At 35.1% G+C, this 19,321-nt stretch overlaps 1 protein-coding gene across 1 annotated transcript in view; it reads left to right on the forward strand.

The window, feature by feature from the left end:
- Positions 1 to 19,321, forward strand: part of CWC27 (CWC27 spliceosome associated cyclophilin) — a 360,484-nt gene that overhangs the window by 38,206 nt on the left and 302,957 nt on the right. Inside the window, exons 3-7 of the mRNA XM_037800954.1 lie at positions 1,608 to 1,720; positions 3,573 to 3,716; positions 5,205 to 5,303; positions 5,906 to 6,009; positions 7,763 to 7,832. Coding sequence (XP_037656882.1) covers positions 1,608 to 1,720; positions 3,573 to 3,716; positions 5,205 to 5,303; positions 5,906 to 6,009; positions 7,763 to 7,832 — 530 coding nt within the window. The remainder of the gene's footprint in view (positions 1 to 1,607; positions 1,721 to 3,572; positions 3,717 to 5,204; positions 5,304 to 5,905; positions 6,010 to 7,762; positions 7,833 to 19,321) is intronic.

Here is a 19,321-nt window from a genome sequence, read left to right on the forward strand (position 1 = left end):
TCGGTTTGCTAAAGCTGCCAGAATGCAATATACCAGAAATGGATTGGCTTTTACAAATTTACAATTCTAAGGCCATGAAAATATCCAAATTAAGGTACCAGCAGGGCTAATACATTCTCTGAAGAAAGGCTGCTGGCATGTGACGTTCCTCTGTCAAATGGCAAAGCACATGGCCAGCGCCTGCTGGTCCTTTGCTCCCAGGTCTTGTTGCTTTCAGCTCTGGGTTCCAGTGGCCTCCTCTCAGAGCTACCGTGGGTCCTCTGTTAGCACCTCTGGGGCCTTTCTCTCTAAGTTCTCTGGGCTTTTTTCTGTCTTTTATCCTTTCACAAAGGATTCAAGTAAAAAAAATTAAGACCCATCTTGAATGGGGTGAGTCATGTCTTAAATTGAAATAACCCAACCAAAAGGTCCCACCCACAGTAGGTCTGCATCCACAGGAATGGATTAAAAGAAGGCCTTTTCTGGGGTTCAAAACAGCTTCAAACCAGCACAAATGGTAAAGAAATTTATCATTTACATGACAAGAAATCTGGTTCTGCAACACAGTGAAATCTTCATGAACCCACCCTCTTAACATCTTTCTGCTTTGCAATCCTCAGAAAGTGGTTGAATCATGACTAAACTGGCTTCACCTTAACTAGCCAGTTTCACCTGTTGCTACTTTTTAATGTAAACTCTGATTCAAACAAACTCTAATTCCATCACCACCAAATTCTTTGCTCATGCCTTGCCTTACTGAAATGCCATGCTTCTGCCATATCCACAGTAATTTTTTTTCCTCTGTGAAGTTTCCCTGATGATTTTAGCTTCCAGATAGGAAGTAATATAGGAGATTATATGTGATCTCTCCTATATATTTATGGCTTCTAAATTATATATTTATATATAAATAGAAATAGTTTTTTAAAATCATTTAGGAAGCTTGAGGGTCTAACTAGACTCAATTATATATTGTGAAATTGTATATTGTGAAATTGTATATTGTTTTGATTATTTTTCTATTATATTTATTGAAAGTTCCTTGAGGGGAGTACATTGATGGTCCTAGACCTATAATCAGTAAATAATGTTGATCTGTTGTGGGTTTGTATATTTTTTGTGTATTAAGAAATTAATTTTCTATGGAAAGAAGAGGAAGAAATAGAAAATAAGACGTTCATCTCTACCAGGATGTCTCAGTCTTGGCACTGTTGACGTTTTGGGTTGGACAATTGTTTGTTGTGGGGGCTGTACTATGTATTGTAGAATGTATAGCAGTATCCCTCACCTTTATCAATTAGATGCCAGTAGCACTCCTTCCCCTGACCGTGATAACCAAAATGTTTAAAGACTTTGCCACATGTTTCCTGAGGCAAAATCCCCCATTGTGAACCACTGATCTAAACCAAAATATTCTAATTTTTATTTTGAAAACTGTATTTCAGAGTATGAGAGTCTCCTAGAGATAAAAATAAAGTAACAACAACCATGGTTTCTTTAAAAATGTATGCTCTTTTGAGTAGATATTCTATGATTAAGGAAGAAGAAAAGGTTTTCATAATTCTAGCTCTATAAAACTGATACACTTAGTTTTAGATGTTGATAAATTGTTTTTAAATTTTTTTTAGCTTATTATGACAACACCATTTTTCATCGAGTTGTACCTGGCTTTATAGTCCAAGGGGGAGATCCTACTGGCACAGGGGCTGGTGGAGAGTCCATTTATGGAGTCCCATTCAAGGTGAGACTGAATTATTGTATTATTTATTTGTGAGTCTGCTTGGTTTGGTCAATTGAAAATGATTGCCCCACAGGAGGAAAAAACAATTCACGTCAGTACACAAAATCTCCAGGTATTTGTCACATATTTAAGATTATGGGGTATAAGAGCAAAACCTATCAAGCATATTTTTTGGTGTTTAACTGTACCTGATCTCTGCAGCTCTCAGAACATTGTATATGCTCTCCTATTTTAAATCATTTTATTTAAACATTACATGGAATTCAAAATAGACCATTATGGCACATAATGCAGGCCACAATGGGAAATCACAAGTAGGATGGAAGAAAGAAGCAACATAAAAAAAATTAGGAAAAGATGCAAATACTAATCAAGAATAGGTCAGTAATTCTAAATCTACACATAGATTTAGAAGAACTAAGATCTTAGACATAAGGAGAAAAGTGTTATAGTTAAGCTACATATAAAATATATGTGTGTGTGTGTGTGTATATATATATATATATATAAACTATATATGTAGTTAAGCTATATATAAAAACTGGGTTTTGTGATGATGAAAGAAAAAGAATAGGTTCCAGTAGAAGCTAAAAGTTGTGTTTATTATTAATCTGATGGTGCCAATATCATGTTCTTTGAATGAGGAAATATCAATAGCTTTTAAAATATGAGAGTTTCTGAAGACTTTTTGTTCGTATTAATTGGGTAGAGTGTCTAGAATTTCCTTTCGTCTTTACTGGGTCGCTCTGTGATTCTTGAGAAAAATACTTTAACTGTTTGTTTTAATGTCCAGATGATATTAGAAAATGTGGGGCAGATATTAAAAAGTCTCAGGTGTCACTGTTAGACTGTTTTATATTTTACTAGGTGAGATGTCTCATGATCTTAGAGTCTCAATCTAGTAGGAAGCATTCCTCCATTCTATTATTGGTTGTAACATCATAGTTCTTCTTGATTCCTTTCTAACTCATGGTTTTTGCTTTATTATTTTAGGATTATACAGTTGTCTTGTTAGGTTTTCAATTAAGTCATTTTTAATACGGATGTGTTTTCGAGACAGTTATGATCCTTTGGATTCAGTTCTCTTAAAAATTGTTTATTAAAGAAAAATAACTTTCTTTCTGAAAAGCATTGATTACATACCTAGATTATAAATGAGTCCAGTTTGAGGTCTGAATGGAAATTCTGTTAACCAGGAGACTACTGTGTATGTTATATAGCCCTATCCTAGCAAAAAACAAAAATGAAAACAGAAACAAAACACCTTAGAAAGGCTTGCTTCTGCTCTTTGAAAACCAGCAAATGTGATCAGTGCCAATTCAGACAAGATTCAGCTTAGGGCTTTAAAAAACACAGATCACGTAACAATCATAATAGATCGCTAGAATTAAAAAAGCAAGAAGAAAACAATGTTCTTTGACAATTAGAATGGGGGCAGGGTGGGGTACTAGTTCAAGACTCCTCCATGGTTCAAAGGTAGTTTTCTTGGAGAAATTATAGGTTCTAAAGGTTTAGATGACTTTGAGGGATGGGAAGACTAGGGGAATAATTCTTAGAAATCCATTCCCCTTTTTGTACCCTCCCTCCATGTGTCAAAATTTAACTTTCTACAAAATAGGCTAAATTAACCAAAAATGAGTATATTTAGAAGGTAACTTAAAAGGGAGTAAAGTTAAGTTCAATAGCATTGAAGGGATAGTAAATATTGGATTTGATTACCCTTGAAAAATCAGTTAAATAAAAAAACTTCAAGGTATCTGGCCCCTTGCTGGTAGCTGAACACTGAATATGAAGGGTTTTATTATAATATAACCTAGGTCCTTCACTAAATCTTTTCCTTTCTGTTCTTCAGGATGAATTTCATTCACGGTTGCGTTTTAATCGGAGAGGATTGGTTGCCATGGCAAACGCTGGCCCTCATGATAATGGCAGCCAGTTTTTCTTTACACTGGGTCGAGCAGATGAACTTAACAATAAACACACCATCTTTGGAAAGGTTAGTGTCCAGTTATTTTAAATTTGTGGTTTGGTTTAGTTATGTTATTATTTTGTCTTCTATTATATATACAATCAACTTATCTAAGAGCTACCTTTGTAAAAAATTTCCACAGAATATTTACTTCTTATTTCCAAAAATGATGGAATAGATTCCTATGAGAATCTATATATAACGAACTATATATAGGACTATATAATGAACTATGAGGGAACACGTCACCTCTTTGTTGTGTATTTCAAACAAGTAAGTTTTGGTTATGACTTTAAAATTTGTCATTCAGCCAATATTACTTTTACTTTTTTAGAAAGACACCCAGGTAATAACATTTAGTTGTTTAAAGTTTTTTATAAATGATGAATTCTTTAAATTTAAAGTAGAAGTTGTATTGATGTTGAAATTTTTTACTGAATATTATTTTGGATAGTGCCTATTTAATTCTGCTCATAATGTCATACCAGGGAATGTCCTTTCCATTGAACTTTGAACAGTTTTCTTTAAACAGGGATTCTGAAGGTTTTCTTCTCTTACTCTTCTCCCTTCCTATCTTATTTCAGGTTTAGGTATATTAGGCTTCACTAGTGTGTCAGCTCCCTCTGCTGGTTCAAAAAGAATGATTTTCCCCATATTCTAGGTAAAACTGGGTTGTGCTATGATGAAAGGAAAAAAAAACAAAATTAGCACAAATAGAAAACTGATGTTGTTTAAAAATTCTTGAGAAATGATGGATGAAAGGAGTCAAAACTGTAAGCATGAAATGTAATTTGTTGTTTAATACTTAACAAAATGGATTAAGAAATATGCATTGATGCATTCTTCCTAGCCACTCTACCGTTAAGTAGTCTGATGTTCATAGATTCCTCTCCTATTATTTCTAAAAAATATGAGTGTACAATAAAATGAAAATTAGATTGCCATTCTGCACCATTTTTTATAGTTAATGTTATTTAACTTATACATTAGAGGCAAAGTATAATGTGGTCAGAAATTAGAAAGACTTTCAGTGTGTCTCTATAACTTCTTTGAACCTCAATTTTCTTATCTGTAGGAAGAGGATAATGATAGCATTTAATTTTAGGATGTTTGTGAGGGTTAAATAAGATAATTTCTCAAAGCACTTACCACAAGGATTAGCTTTTATTATTATTGTTATTTACTTTTTCTACCCTATTCTAAAGTCTAAATTTGTTTATGATGTTTGAGTAAGAAGTTCCTGTTTAGTAGGAGATTATTTTGCATTACATTTTTATTTTTAATAAAAACTGGTATTACGTATATATTGGAATTTTTCAGAAAACTCACTGAAGGATTGAATCTCATCTGTGCTTTTTCCCTTTGCGATGAAGTTGCTTTATTTTCATTATTAAATGCATATGATCTTATATAATAATATTAAATTCCTTTTAATTATTTAAAAAATATTTTTAAAAGCCCCTCCTTCAAAGAATGAATAATATTTACAATTAAATTTTCATTTTTATTTGACAGGTGACAGGGGATACAGTATACAACATGCTGAGACTGACAGAAGTAGACATTGATGATGAAGAAAGACCATGTAATCCGCACAAAATAAGAAGTTGTGAGGTAGGAGCATAATTATTATGAGATTCAGTATTTAAATTGTCATTTAAGAAGAATTGATGAACTCTTGGATGAAGGCTTTATTTATAATAAATTAACAACACAACTCAGATTTTATCTCTGTGATTATTTAAGCACAATTTATGATAAAGAATTTTTTCTAATTGAAGGTTTTGGATTCAAAATCGGAATTTTAACTGATAAACCTATGAATAAAGACTCATAGTTGGAGGTTAGGGGAATTGGGTTTATTTAGCCCAGTGAAGTGGCTTGATAGGAAGCAAGGTCCTTAAGAGCATTTGATTTGGAATCAAAACATCTGAGTTTATTTTTCTCATCAGGTATCATTTAAGTTTTCCTGACTATTTTTCCCTTTCGTAAAATAGGGATAAAATCTCCCTTACTTAACAACACATAGTATTGTTAGGATACTCCAGTGAGACCATGTATATGGGAGCACTTTATGTAATATGTGTATCACTATACAAATAATGGTTATGTGGGGAAAAACATGGACACCAAAGTCACCACAGTTAAGTGCTGGTTTTCATTTTTTATGAAATTTCAAAAATGGAATAATCTTTTCAAAATATTTCTTTTCATAGGTTTTGTTTAATCCTTTTGATGACATCATTCCAAGGGAAATTAAAAAGCTGAAAAAAGAGAAACCAGAGGAGGAAGTAAAGAAATTGAAACCCAAAGGCACAAAGTAATCTGTACTATGAAGATTTTTCTTCAGCTTGAAAAGCAACACTAATTGATTTAGTTCGATTTATTTACTTATGTAACAATTGTTCGCTAGCTAGGGAGAGGCCAATTTGGATTAGGGAGAGAGCTGAATTATGTTTGTGTGTTTTCTAAATGAACATATGTTGTATTCACAAATACAATATGTAACTTTAACTTAAAGCTAAAAAGTATTATCTCTCAGAAGTCCATATGAAATCTGCCTTAAGAATAGATAACTATTTTATCATCACTACACCAATTTTTTATATAAAGCACCAGTGGGGAAACTTTTTTGAGTTTTACTTGTTTTTAAATTAATATATGTTTAGTGTAAAGAACTTAGAAAGTAGAAAAATGTATAAAGGGTATTTTAAATGATTCCGTAATTGCCTAATTCATTTAACTTTTTTGTTGTTGTCAAAAGTAACCTTATAAATATATTTATATTTAAAGCTGTTTCTGTATTTTAGATTATTTCCCAAGGATAGTTTTCTAAATAAGTTTCAATATTTTGTGTACAGTGTTCTTTATATTATTAATTTTGTCTGTTTTATTAAAATGGATATCATTGAATTAAATTTCAACTTATTCTTTTATTGAATTGTGGCATCTATTTTAGGGATTTTATTGAGATTAGACTCATACAGTTCTGAGTTTAATTTTGCCTAACCTGGTTTATAAGAGCTCATCTTGTAAAATGGAGATGATAATTAAGGACAACAAGTCGCTATTATGCAGATTAAATTAGAGGGAATAGTGAAATCACACAATAGAATAGGTGTTCAATACATACTAGATTTTTTCCTTAGCGTCCTACAAAATAAGTAAATCAGTTGCTTTTATAAACTGTCAGACATGAGCCAGACACTTTAATAAGCAGTTTATGCCTTATTGCAAAATAACTTCTTAATAGCTACATATTTGATTTACTTTTATTCTTTGATTCATTTATTTTGATTAATTTATCTTTGGATGAAAAGTCACTGTCATTATTCTCACAATATTTTATCAGTACGATTTATCTTGATAACAAACTCAAATTTTTTCATTTAAAAAAAATTTAAAGCAAATGTGTTATAGGAATGCTTTGATAATTGATTGCATCTATATTTTGAAAAAAAATCTTCTTTTATTGCCACATCTTTTATTTTTCCATTACCTGTGAGTTTTTTAATAACTTGTCATTTATCTTACTCGAGATTTCTTACTTTATTGTAAGGGATCAAAAGAGACAAACTTAGTTTTTTCTCCCCATGGGCTATTTTTTAGTTAAATTTATTGCTTAAATTTTTTTGTCTGACAGTTTTATATAACATTATTTTTAAATATTAAGATGATATGTTGGAAGATATTAGATTAATTGCTTCCCAGTTACAGTGCTTTTGGGGCTATATATTGATTAGTTTTTCAGAAATCTCCATTTTGCTACCAGTTCTGATAAGTATAAAAAGCTTAACTGCTTCTGTCATGCTTGACTCTGACATTTAATGGTAGTGCTCATGATGGGTTTTTGGTCATTAGGTTAGCCTAACAAATGTGCAACATCTGTGGTCTGAAGACAAAACTTTAGCTTTTATATAAAATTTTTAGTAAATTCCTGCCAGATACCAGCTAATACCATCTTTTATTAAGTAGTCAGAATATGTTTTTTCTTGTAAATTCTGTTCTATTGTTTTGAAATAGGATATTAAGTTTAACTTTTTCTTCTTCTTTTTTTTTTTTTTTTTGACTAGAAATTTTAATTTACTTTCATTTGGAGAGGAAGCAGAAGAAGAAGAAGAGGAAGTAAATCGAGTTAGTCAGGTAAAATTTGCCCTTTGTTCTGAATTAAAAAAAGAGATTAGGCTCTATTTTTGTATCCTCTGCTATACCTGGCACAGCACATTTCACATGGTACACACTCAGTAAGTATTTGTTGAATTGATAAGTAAAATGATTTGTGTCAAGAATATTTGCAATTTCTGAGATATTTGACTTCTTAAAATTATAGTTTTTTTTTTTTTTTTTTTTTTTAAATCTGGGCATTTAAAATATCTGGTAGAATTATAGAGCTTTTTTAATAGTTCAACTTTATGATTCAGATTTTAATTGCTGTTTGTTTAACTGGTTTGCTAGATGATAGAACAAAATTTTGTACACACATTCTGATGTTATTTATACGTACTTGTTCATTACATTAATTCTCATAATAACCCTTTGAGTTGAGTACTTTATTATCCTTTTATGTACCAATGAGTTACAGTATAGAGTAGTTATAATTTCCTCAAAGTCACATAAGCAAAAAGTAGCTTGAGCTGGTATTTGAACCCAAGTCTCTTTAACTGTAAAATCCATGTCTTTGGATTATACATTGCTTCCTGGCTTCTTAGCTCACCACATACCTTTAAATGATGTTTTCCTCAGTATCACTTTCACCACAGTACTCATTGCTGAAACAATGAGAGTGCTTTGTCATTGTTTTGAGCAGTAATTCTGTTATGTATACCCCCAGAAGATCATCAAGAGCTTTTTCAAATTGCATACCTCAAAGATTCTTATATGCCTTCCTTTCTTGAAAAGAGGTGAGCACTGAGACCTAAAGGATTAAGTTTATGGTCCTCATCAAAGTAATTAAAACCGTAACTTAGTACTGCCTTATTAGCCTAACATGGTTGCCTATTTCTTACCGACACTAATGATCACATTGACTTAAAAACACATTATTGGCTCCCCTGTCTTTACTTCTTTATCCATTTGGTTCCCTCTTCTGTGAGCATGGTTTTGGTAGGCTATTGTTAGCTTAAGTTGGACATAGTAAGCATGCTTACTTGTTTCCCTTGCATTAAAATGGAAGTAAAATGAACAATGTATAAGAAGTATTTTGGTCATAGTATCTTCTCACTCTCTACACTATCCATGCATAATCTGTTTGATATCATGGGATTCAATTATCACCTGTACACTGACATCCTGAACTTAGGAGATAGATAAGACCAGATATTTTCTTCTGGGCTCTTGTCCCTTATTTCAAGTTGCCTTTAGGAAACATCTCTATTTTAGATGTCCAAACTGAATTCATCTCCCCATGAAAACCTCCTTTTTCTCTGTTCTTTATCAGCATCACCAATCACTGTAATACCCCAGCATCTCAGGAGTCTCTTCTTTATCTTTCACCAGCCACATCTAGTTAGTTGCTTGTTTGTGTTTTCCTGTGTTACTGCCATGTTATCTCTATTTAGTAGTTATTTAGTAGATATTGAATGAATTAATGTTTATGTGCTACTGATCCTATGTTCTAAATATCTTTTGGTTGCATGCTTCAATTCTACTGTAACTTTTATCTCCAAGACCTCATTATTTCCAACCTGGGTTTTTATGATGAACCTCCCTCCCTTTAGACTCCTTCTTCTTGGGATTTATCACCTTATAGAGTGAATTTTCTAAAATGTAAATCTGATCACATTTCCTCTCTCCCTCGATATCTTCCTCTCTCCCTTGATATCTCCCTCTCTCTCTGTCTGTCCCTTCCTTCCTCCCTCCTTTCTTTCTTCCCTCCCTCGCTTCTTCCTTCCCTCCCTCTCTTCTTCCTTCCCTCCCTCCCTCGATCTCTCTCTTCCTTCCTTTTATTTATTCATTTTCACTACTTAAAATCACTTTGTGGCTAACTACTGCTTATAGGGTAAAGTCCAAATTCCTTGGCCTGTCATACAAGGTCCTTCCTAGTTTGGCCTCTGCTGACTTCACCAGCCACATATCCCAAGCTTCTATACTTATACTCAGCCATACTGACCTGCAGGGAAGCCTTGTCATTTGTGAGGCATGTATCTCAAAACATTTGAAAAGCCCTGGAGGGTAAAGCAATAAAGTATTTTGAAAAGTACTGATTTGGAATGACAAATATAGAATAACAAAGCCTCATTAAGATGCTTATATTGGGAAGTCAGCCAGGCTTATTCATTAAGTGTTTCATTATTGAGCACCAGTCTTGCCTTATTCGTGATTTGAATTGAAATAATTTGAATTGAATAATTGTGCCTCAGCAAAATGAAAGATTTACTAAATATCATGGCCCTGTGGGAGTATTTGTCAATGGATGGAACCAGAGTGTTAGATCTGGGAATTGCCAGGGTTTCCTTTTTTGATGTTTCCCAAATCTGTCAATTTTCCTTGCACACCCATGCCTTCTCCACCACCATTTCATCTTGCTGTTTTTCCTTCCACTTGGAGTGTGCTCCCTCTTTTATTTGGCTAACATTTGGTTTTACATTAAGAATTAGCTCGGAGGAGAAACCAAGATGGTGGCTAGGTGAGACAGGGCTAAGGAACACCTCCATGGAAAACACTAGATAAGGACCAGAGAGTGACCCAGAATACCGGTTACAGTGATGTGCCAGCTGGACGAGATCTGCTAGTTCCCAGGGGCTGTATACTTGGTGAAACGGAGAGTCTGCATTCTGAAACGAGTGAGTAAGCTGGCTGGAAGTCCCGCAGCCGTGCAGCGATCCAGGGAAGCCAGGGTTTGGCGTCTGGAGACCAACAGGCTCTTTTAATAAAAAAAAAAATAGAAAAAAGGGGAAAACCCAGGAGCGGCTGCAGGTGCGATTGGCTGCAGGTGCGATCGTGGGAAACACGCAGTAAAACACAGCAAGAGGGGGCTGGGCCGGCCTCTTGGTGACTGCCCTGGAAGATAGCCCACTGCAGATATCCCTGGGGCTGGGGGAACGGAGCGGAGAGCCAGAAGCTGAAAGAATCCCCACAGCTAGCAGCTCGCTCCCGGGAGGGCTGGATAAACTCCTGTCTGGGGCCGTACCCACAGCCCAGAGCCCCGCCAGTTGTCCCGGAGCTGGGAAGGAGGAACTGTGCGAGGAGGGGGGTGTGGAGACACCCCGTTCGGCCATTTTTGCATAAGGCTGAAAGCAAGCCGGCTCGGCCCAGCGGCCCGGGGCTTCCCTTGAGGGATGGTGCACTCTGATGATGTAGCGCGGCATTCCCTCAGCAGAGGTCCTGAAAGATTGTGGCTGGGCAGGGGGACCTGCTCAGAGATCCCAGAGATACTACGCCAAGTCCGGTGGTTTGTGGGACATCGAGAGAGAGGGGCTGGGGCTGAAATGAAATGAAGACTTGGACTCTTGCAGCAGCCTTGAATCTCCGGGAACTGGGGGGATTTGAATATTGAGGCTGTCCTTCCTCCCTGACCACCCGTACAAGCGCCCCGCATTCAGAGCGGACAGCTCCAGCAACACACCCAGGCTGAGTTCTCCAGCTGGAACCCACAAGAATCATTTCCCCACTCACGACGGGGACAAGGTGGAGAACTGACTTGAGAGGTATAGGTGTCTCACAGACGCCATCTGCTGGTTAGTTAGAGAAAGTGTATGTCACCAAACAGTGTTTCTGAAAAATTAGATAGGTTTTTTTTTTACAAATTAAAAGAACCCTGTCGAGCAGAGCAAATGCCAAGAGGCCAAAAACAACAGAAAATCTCAGTGCATATGATAAAACCAGACGATATGGAGACTCCAACTCCAAACACACAAATCAAGTTATCAGAAGAAACAGAGTTCCTTGCAGAATTAATCCAAGAAATACAATCGAGGAACGAAAGCATGGCAAAGGATTTAAAGGACATCAAGAAGACCATGGCCCAGGATATAAGCTACATAAAGAAGACCATAGAAGAGCATAAAGAAGACATTGCAAGGCTAAATAGAAAAATAGAAGATCTTATGGAAATAAAAGAAACTGTTGGCCAAATTAAAAAGACTCTGGATAGTCACAATACAAGACTAGAGGAAGCTGAACAACATCTCAGTGTCCTAGAAGTCCACAGAACAGAAAATGAAAGAACAAAAGAAAGAATGGAGAATAAAATAAAAAAAATCGAAATGGAGCTCAGGGATACGATAGATAAAATAAAACGTCCAAACTTAAGACTCATTGGTGTCCCAGAAGGGGAAGAGAAGGGTAAAGGTCTAGAAAGAGTATTCAAAGAAATTGTTGGGGAAAACTTCCCCAACCTTCTACACAATATAAACACACAAAGCATAAAGGCCCAGCGAACTCCAAATAGAATAAATCCAAATAAACCCACTCCGAGACATATTCTGATCAGACTCTCAAATACTGAAGAGAAGGAGCAAGTTCTGAAAGGAGCAAGTTCTGAAAGCAGCAAGAGAAAAGCAATTCACCACATACAAAGGAAACAACAGAAGACTAAGTTGTGACTACTCAGTGGCCACCATGGAGGCGAGAAGGCAGTGGCATGACATATTTAAAATACTGAGAGAGAAAAATTTCCAACCAAGAATACTTTATCCAGCAAAACTCTCCTTCAAAATCAAGGGAGATCTTAAATTTTTCACAGACAGACAAATCCTGAGAGACTTTGCCAATAAAAGACCTGCCCTATTTCAGATTCTAAAGGGAACCCTACCAACAGAGAAACAACAGAAAGAAGAAAGAGATGTAGAGAATTTTAACAGAAATATATAGTACCTTACATCCCATAGCACCAGGACACTCATTTTTCTCTAGTGATCATGGATCTTTCTCCAGAAGGGACCATGAGCTGGGACATAAAACAAGCCTCAAGAAATTAAAAAAAAAAAAAAAAAATTGAATATACTCAAAGCGCATTCTCCAACCACAATGGGAATACAAATGGAAGTCAATAATTTTTGAACTGTAACTCCACTATTTATTTCCTACATGATATAAATAACACAAACCCTAATGACAAATCAGTGGTTTTGAACTCAATGTAAAATATGTAATTTTAGACAACTGTATAAAGGTAGGGGAATGGCGGAGTTTAGGAACATAGTTTATGTGTCCTATTGAAGTGGAGGTGGTATCAAAGAAAAACAAGATTGATATGGATTTAAGAGGTTAATTTTAACCCCCACAGCAGACACAAAGATACTATCAGAGAATGTAACCATAGAGATGAATTGTAGAGTTTGGGTTAAGAGAAATGGGAGAAGGGGCAATGGGGAGTTAAGAAATGAGGGTGGAGTTGCTGTTTGAGGTGAAGGGAAATTTCTAGTAATGGATGGTGGGAAAGAGCATTACAACATTCTAAAGGTGATTAATCCCACTAATGGAAGGCTAGGGAGGGGGTGGAATGGGAAGATTTAGGCTGTATATATGTTCCCACAACTTAAAAAAAAAAAAAAAAGACGGTCTAAATAGATGATTGAATGCCAAGGATGAACTTGGATGGAATTAGAGGATAGAGGATAGGTGGCTCAAAGGGACACAGTTGAGACATAAGGTAAGGGAAATATAGAATGTAAGCTTTGTATCATTGTTGAACCTGTTGTACTTCTTAGCTGCGCTTAATGGGATTGCATAAAAGAATGTTCTTGTTCATGGGAAGGGTATATGTGAATTATAGTGTATATTCAAGGATTTGTGCAGCTAGCTCTCATATGTTCAGAAGACAGAGCAATAGATGATGGATGATAGGGAGGGAGGGAGGGAGGGAAAGAAATAGCGATGTGACAGCATGTTAAGATTGGTGGATTGAGCTATCGGGGAAGGGGGGTCAGGGTATGATGGAATTGTTTATATGGGGTTAGTATTGTTTTTGCAACTGTTCCTATAACTTTTTTTTTTTTTAATTCAGTTTTATTGAAATATATTCACAAACCATACAGTCATCCATGGTATACAATCAACTGTTCACAGTATGATCATATAGTTAAGCGTTCATCACCACAATCTATTTCTGAACATTTTCCTTACATCAGAAAGAATCAGAATGAGAATAAAAAATAAAAGTGAAAAGAGAATACCCAAACCATCCCCCATCCCACCCTATTTGTCATTTAGTTTTTACTCCCATTTTTCTACTGATTTTTTTTCAATTTTTTAACTTTGTTTATCAAAAAATTAAAAACAAACAGGCAAACAACAACCAAAAAAAAACCCCACAACATTTCAAACAAAGCAATGGATTAAGGAAAACAAATAACCTAAAATAATTACTTTGTTTCCAATATGTTCCTACCATACCCCAAGAAAATTAATAAACCATGTCCAAACAGAGGAGTAAGAAAAACAAATAATCTAAAATAACTACATTGCTTCCAACATGTTCCTACCATACCCCAAGAAAATTAACAACCCCTAAGAAAACAAAGGAATAAGAGAAAAAAAAACCTAAAATAACTCTATTGCTTCCAACATGATCTTACTATATCCAAGAAAGTTTACAAACCATAATCATTCCTGAGCATTCCCATAACATTGAGATTACCCTCCATAGTTTATCTGTTCTTATTAGATTATCATTCCCCCCTCCACTAATTGGTATCTCTAGGTCCCCTACATTCTACAGTATAAAACATTGTACATTTTTCACAGAATTCACATTAGTGGTAACATACAATATGTCTCTTTTTGTGCCTGGCTTATTTTGCTCAGCATTATGTCTTTTTTTTTTTTTTTTTAATCTTCATTTTATTGAGATATATTCGTATACCACGCAGTCATACAAAACAAATCGTACTTTCGATTGTTCACAGTACCATTACATAGTTGTACATTCATCACCCAAATCAATCCCTGACACCTTCATTAGCACACACACAAGAATAACAAGAATAATAATTAGAGTGAAAAAGAGCAATTGAAGTAAAAAAGAACACTGGGTACCTTTGTCTGTTTGTTTCCTTCCCCTATTTTTCTACTCATCCATCCATAAACTAGACAAAGTGGAGTGTGGTCCTTATGGCTTTCCCAATCCCCTTGTCACCCCTCATAAGCTACATTTTTATACAACTGTCTTCGAGATTCATGGGTTCTGGGTTGTAGTTTGATAGTTTCAGGTATCCACCATGTTCCTATAACTTTGAATTTATTTCAAAATAAAATAAAATAAAATAAAAAGAATTAGCTCTACTGTCACCTGACTACCTCTACTGCTCTCCCCTACCAAGCCTTCACCCAGGCTATGCTAGGTACTTCTTTGTATGGTTCCATGATAATCTATGTCCACCAAAGCACATATCGTACAGTATGGTAATGATTTATTTTCTCATCATCTAATTGTGCTAAATATTTATTTTGTGTAATCCCTGTAACAACCCTGTGATATAGGTGTTATTCCTATTTTGTAGATGAAGAAACTGATCCTCAGAGAGGTTAAGTCACTTGTCCAAGATCTTGTAATTAGGAAGTGAAAGAACCAGAATTTTGAACTTAGATGTTTCATAGCTATGTAAGTCTCTAATATGGTCATGCTTGCCGTAGATGCTGCCGCCTTCAAACCCAAACCACCTGGAAGGCTAGTGAGAAATTTCACTGGTGGCTTAGCATTCTGGGATAGGAGGCAGCTGTGCTCAGTGCAGTTGGCCTGATGCCCTTCCCTAACTCCCAGAGGATCCAGATAGTAACTTGAGCAACCTTGGAAAGCAAGTGTTAAGAGAAAGGAGTTTTTCTGTCAGTCTTTTTGTTGCAATTAAATTACTCTGAGATTGATATCACTAGGAAAGTCATTTGAATTTTCTCTATTTGTAGCAACAGCATGTGTTAAATGTTCAAAGTATATCTTCCTTCTGCTGCTTTCTGTTGCATTAAGTAGAAAGAAAGTGATATATTTAAGTTATATTGAATATCATGAACTTGGTACTCCAAAAGCAGTTTGTGTTTGCATTAAGATTGAAATCTGAAAGGAAACTCCCAGATATAGTGCTAACTTGTCCTTTGTTTTCTGTCTTAAACCTGAGAAACATTTCAAACAGTAGAAAGACTAAGTAAAATCATTCCTCTCTGCCAAGGAAATTGAAACCCACAGTCCATTATCAAATGACTATTAGAATCCTGGCTTTGTGTCATCATATTTCTCTCATCTGACTCTCTAATAGGGGGTTGACTATGTAATAAAGTTATCATCAGATGTTTGTATCTGACTCAAATCTTTATCTCTAGCCTAGTTTCCTTTCTTTTCTTCAGGTGCCTACTCAGCATCTGGAGATACTCTATTTGAATATCCCACTAGTTACCCAAAGCTTAACTCATTAGCTTTTCCTTCCAAACTTCTGCCTGTTCTGTGATTTCTATTTCCTGGTATAAGTATCCTCTAATGCAGAACTTTAGACTCAGTTCTGATTTGTTTCATACTTTTTTCTCTGCATCACTAAGTTGCTATTTACTAGGAATTTTTCATCCACCCTATAACTCAAATTTATCTTTTTCTTTTAATTTATTTTGCTGCTTCCCTTGTTCAGTCCTTTATTATCTCGTCTGTGCTGCTGCACTTGTCTACAAACTGGTCTCCCATCTCCCTTCTCTTCTTTACACACATGACTGCCAGAGTAGTCTTCCTGAAGCCTCATAAAGATGTTACCACTGTTGACTATAGCAATAAAATCCAAATTCCATGGCCTACTATTGCAGGCTTCTGCTTTCATGACTTCCCTTCACTGAGCCTATCCTTTAGTCTGTTGCTTCCTAAACTTCCCTGATGATTAAAATCACTTACAGTACATTAAAACAATTAAGATTCCTAGGTCCCATCCCAGACCTACCAAATCACACTCTCTAAGGCAGGGACCTGAAAAGCTGTACTTCTCAAGGAAATGAGTTTCCCTGGAGTTTTTATCAGAGAAATGTGGGAAACATTACTTTAGGTAATCCAAACTATTTGCTGATCTACATGTATGCCTTTTATTTTCCTTTCTCTGTGCCTTTATTCATGTTCTTTTCTCTGCCTGAAATGTTATACTTCATCTCTGAATGTCAAATTCACATTTATTTTCAACACCTAAAATACCATCTTTTCTTAATGTCTTTTCTAGTTTTCTTTAATTAATCTTTTATTTTTCTGATCTGCCCTTTAACTTTCTTGTGTTGCTTTACACTTTCCTTTTAAAAATATCTTCTTTACTTCATTACACCAGAAACATGACTATGTTCTCATTGTATACTTTTCAAACATTATACCATTTACTTCCTGTTTTGTTAATTATGTGATGTCCTGGGCTGTGAACTCCTTGAAGATAGAGTTTGTGTCATCTTTGAGTAGCAGTATGGTGAAAGAGATGTAGATGGATTTGGGATCACACAGACTCAGATTTAAATTTCACCTTCCACTGACACTCTGTGACTTGGATAATTTAGTTTTTCTTAGCACCATTTTTTCTTTTTTTGTAAAGAATTTTGTTAATTATATATACTATTTAGAGTTATGAGTTAAGGATATGGATACTTCTTACTTTCATATATAGTACAATTCTGTAAGATGTCTTTTGAAGTCAAATGTCTTAAAACAGAATCCATTACTATATGTCATAATTGGTATTTTGTTCTCGGAGAGCTAAAGAACATCATCCAGTCTCAAATATGATGATGATTATTATGCAGAAGTAGCTTCCCTTATGCCCAGGCAATCTAGAAGGCTGGTGAGAAACTTCACAGTCAGCTCAGCCTTCCGGGGTAGGAAGCCATAACTCAGCACTATTGGCCCAGTGCCCTCCCTGAGTACTCCCATAGGGTTCCTCATGGTAGCTTGAGCTTTGGTGACCATGGGTGGAAAGGATCTCTGTACACCTTTTCCCACCAACAATCATTGTCCACAAGCAAGTCAGTCTTGGTATGCTGTGCAGAATTTCTGTCCTAATTAATTTAGCTCTTTTGCTTTATGTAATGAAGTGTGGGGTAGGTTTAGTTTAAGAAAAATATAACAACAATGAAAAAATGTTTGAAATTTACCTATTTAGAAGTAATAGAAAGAGACAATTTTGTGGGATAAATTCTAGATAGAATCCATACAAAAAAGTATTTTAAAAATTTTTTGTTTATGTTTAGTTATTTGGAATATGAGCACCCTTGAAATTCATTTTACGTTTTGGGTAAAATGAAACCTCAATAAGAAAAGGGAAGGGTAGCTCGAAATTGGAAAAATATGATCAATAGAATGTCTTTTTTAAACACCTAGCCTTACTGTTTTAATATGTATGTTATAACTAGAGCCCAAGCCAAGTAATTTTCTTTTACAGCAACTAAGAACAATTTGGAGCTTCAATGGTTGCATGAAATTAAATATTTCTAAAGGGTTTGAAAATAATTGTTTCATTATACATTTGCCTATCAGGCTTCTTTTTTCAATGACTCCACAGCATTAAACTATCTTCCAGACTCTGTCTGACTGATCACAAGTTAATAATTAGTAAAGTCTGAATTGAGGCTTTACTTTATGTGAAAGGAAAAATAAGATAGCGTGTCCTCTGGTTTATGGATTATCAGTGTGGGGCTACAGACACTGCTTCACCCCACTCATTTTATTCATGACATAGTGCCTCTCCCACATGGGTTAGTTTTCATTCATTATTTATTTCATTATCTTTCTATTACCTGATGCAATCTCTTAGAATCATAGAATATTATAGCTCAAAGGGATCTAGTCCAACTTCCTTTCTTTAGATATGAGGAAACTGAGACTCTGGTTAAGTGACTTGCCAGACTGACTTCATTTCCTTTTTGATAGGATTCCATGATAGGGGAATGCCATAATAATCATATCTTGAGTTCAGAAAAGCACATTGTCATAGTCTTTCATAATATCCTTGGGGACAACATCAAGAAATGTGGCCTGGGAGATAGTATAGTCAGATGGATTTATAGCAATTGAATACTTCTCCACACAGGGCACTTTATTGTCAACCTGTGTCTGATTATTTGAACTAGTAAGTTGAAATGTAATAGGAGTACATATACATTCTGTACTTTAGTTCAATAAAATCAGCTGAATAAGTATAAGAGTTAGTAGCTTGTAAGCCCTAGTTGAATTATCAAGAATAAATCCTCTGGAATAGGGACTTGAACATTCTCCACATTATTTGGATCACCTTTGCAGCATTTTGTTTAGTTCTAAACACATTTAAAAAGGATATTGACAAGCTAGATGCCTCCACAGAAAGGGAGGGTAGCAAAGAGGATGAGATGATGCCCAAAACCATCTCACACGGGGAATGCTTGAAGACCTGGGTATACTTTGGAAAAGTAAAAATTTTTTTAAAAAATGAAAATATGATCCTAGCTTTCAAATAGTTGAAAAATTATCTAGAAGACTCCCCTCACACCCAATATTGCTTTCTTAAATAATAGTTTAATTCAAATGTCTGTATTGGTTTAAAATTTACTTACGAGTTTGTGATACAACTTTTATGTCACACAGTATTTTCTAAGGCAAGTTAAATGGCAGGTCCTTGAGTAGTTTGACACCTCATTATAAAAGTACCTCAATAGCTAGATTTTTAACACAATGATCAAATTGTGCCACATTTGTAGTGATATACGTAGTAGTTCTT

Source organism: Choloepus didactylus, chromosome 13 (assembly GCF_015220235.1).
Source record: "Choloepus didactylus isolate mChoDid1 chromosome 13, mChoDid1.pri, whole genome shotgun sequence".
Lineage (NCBI taxonomy): Eukaryota > Metazoa > Chordata > Mammalia > Pilosa > Megalonychidae > Choloepus > Choloepus didactylus.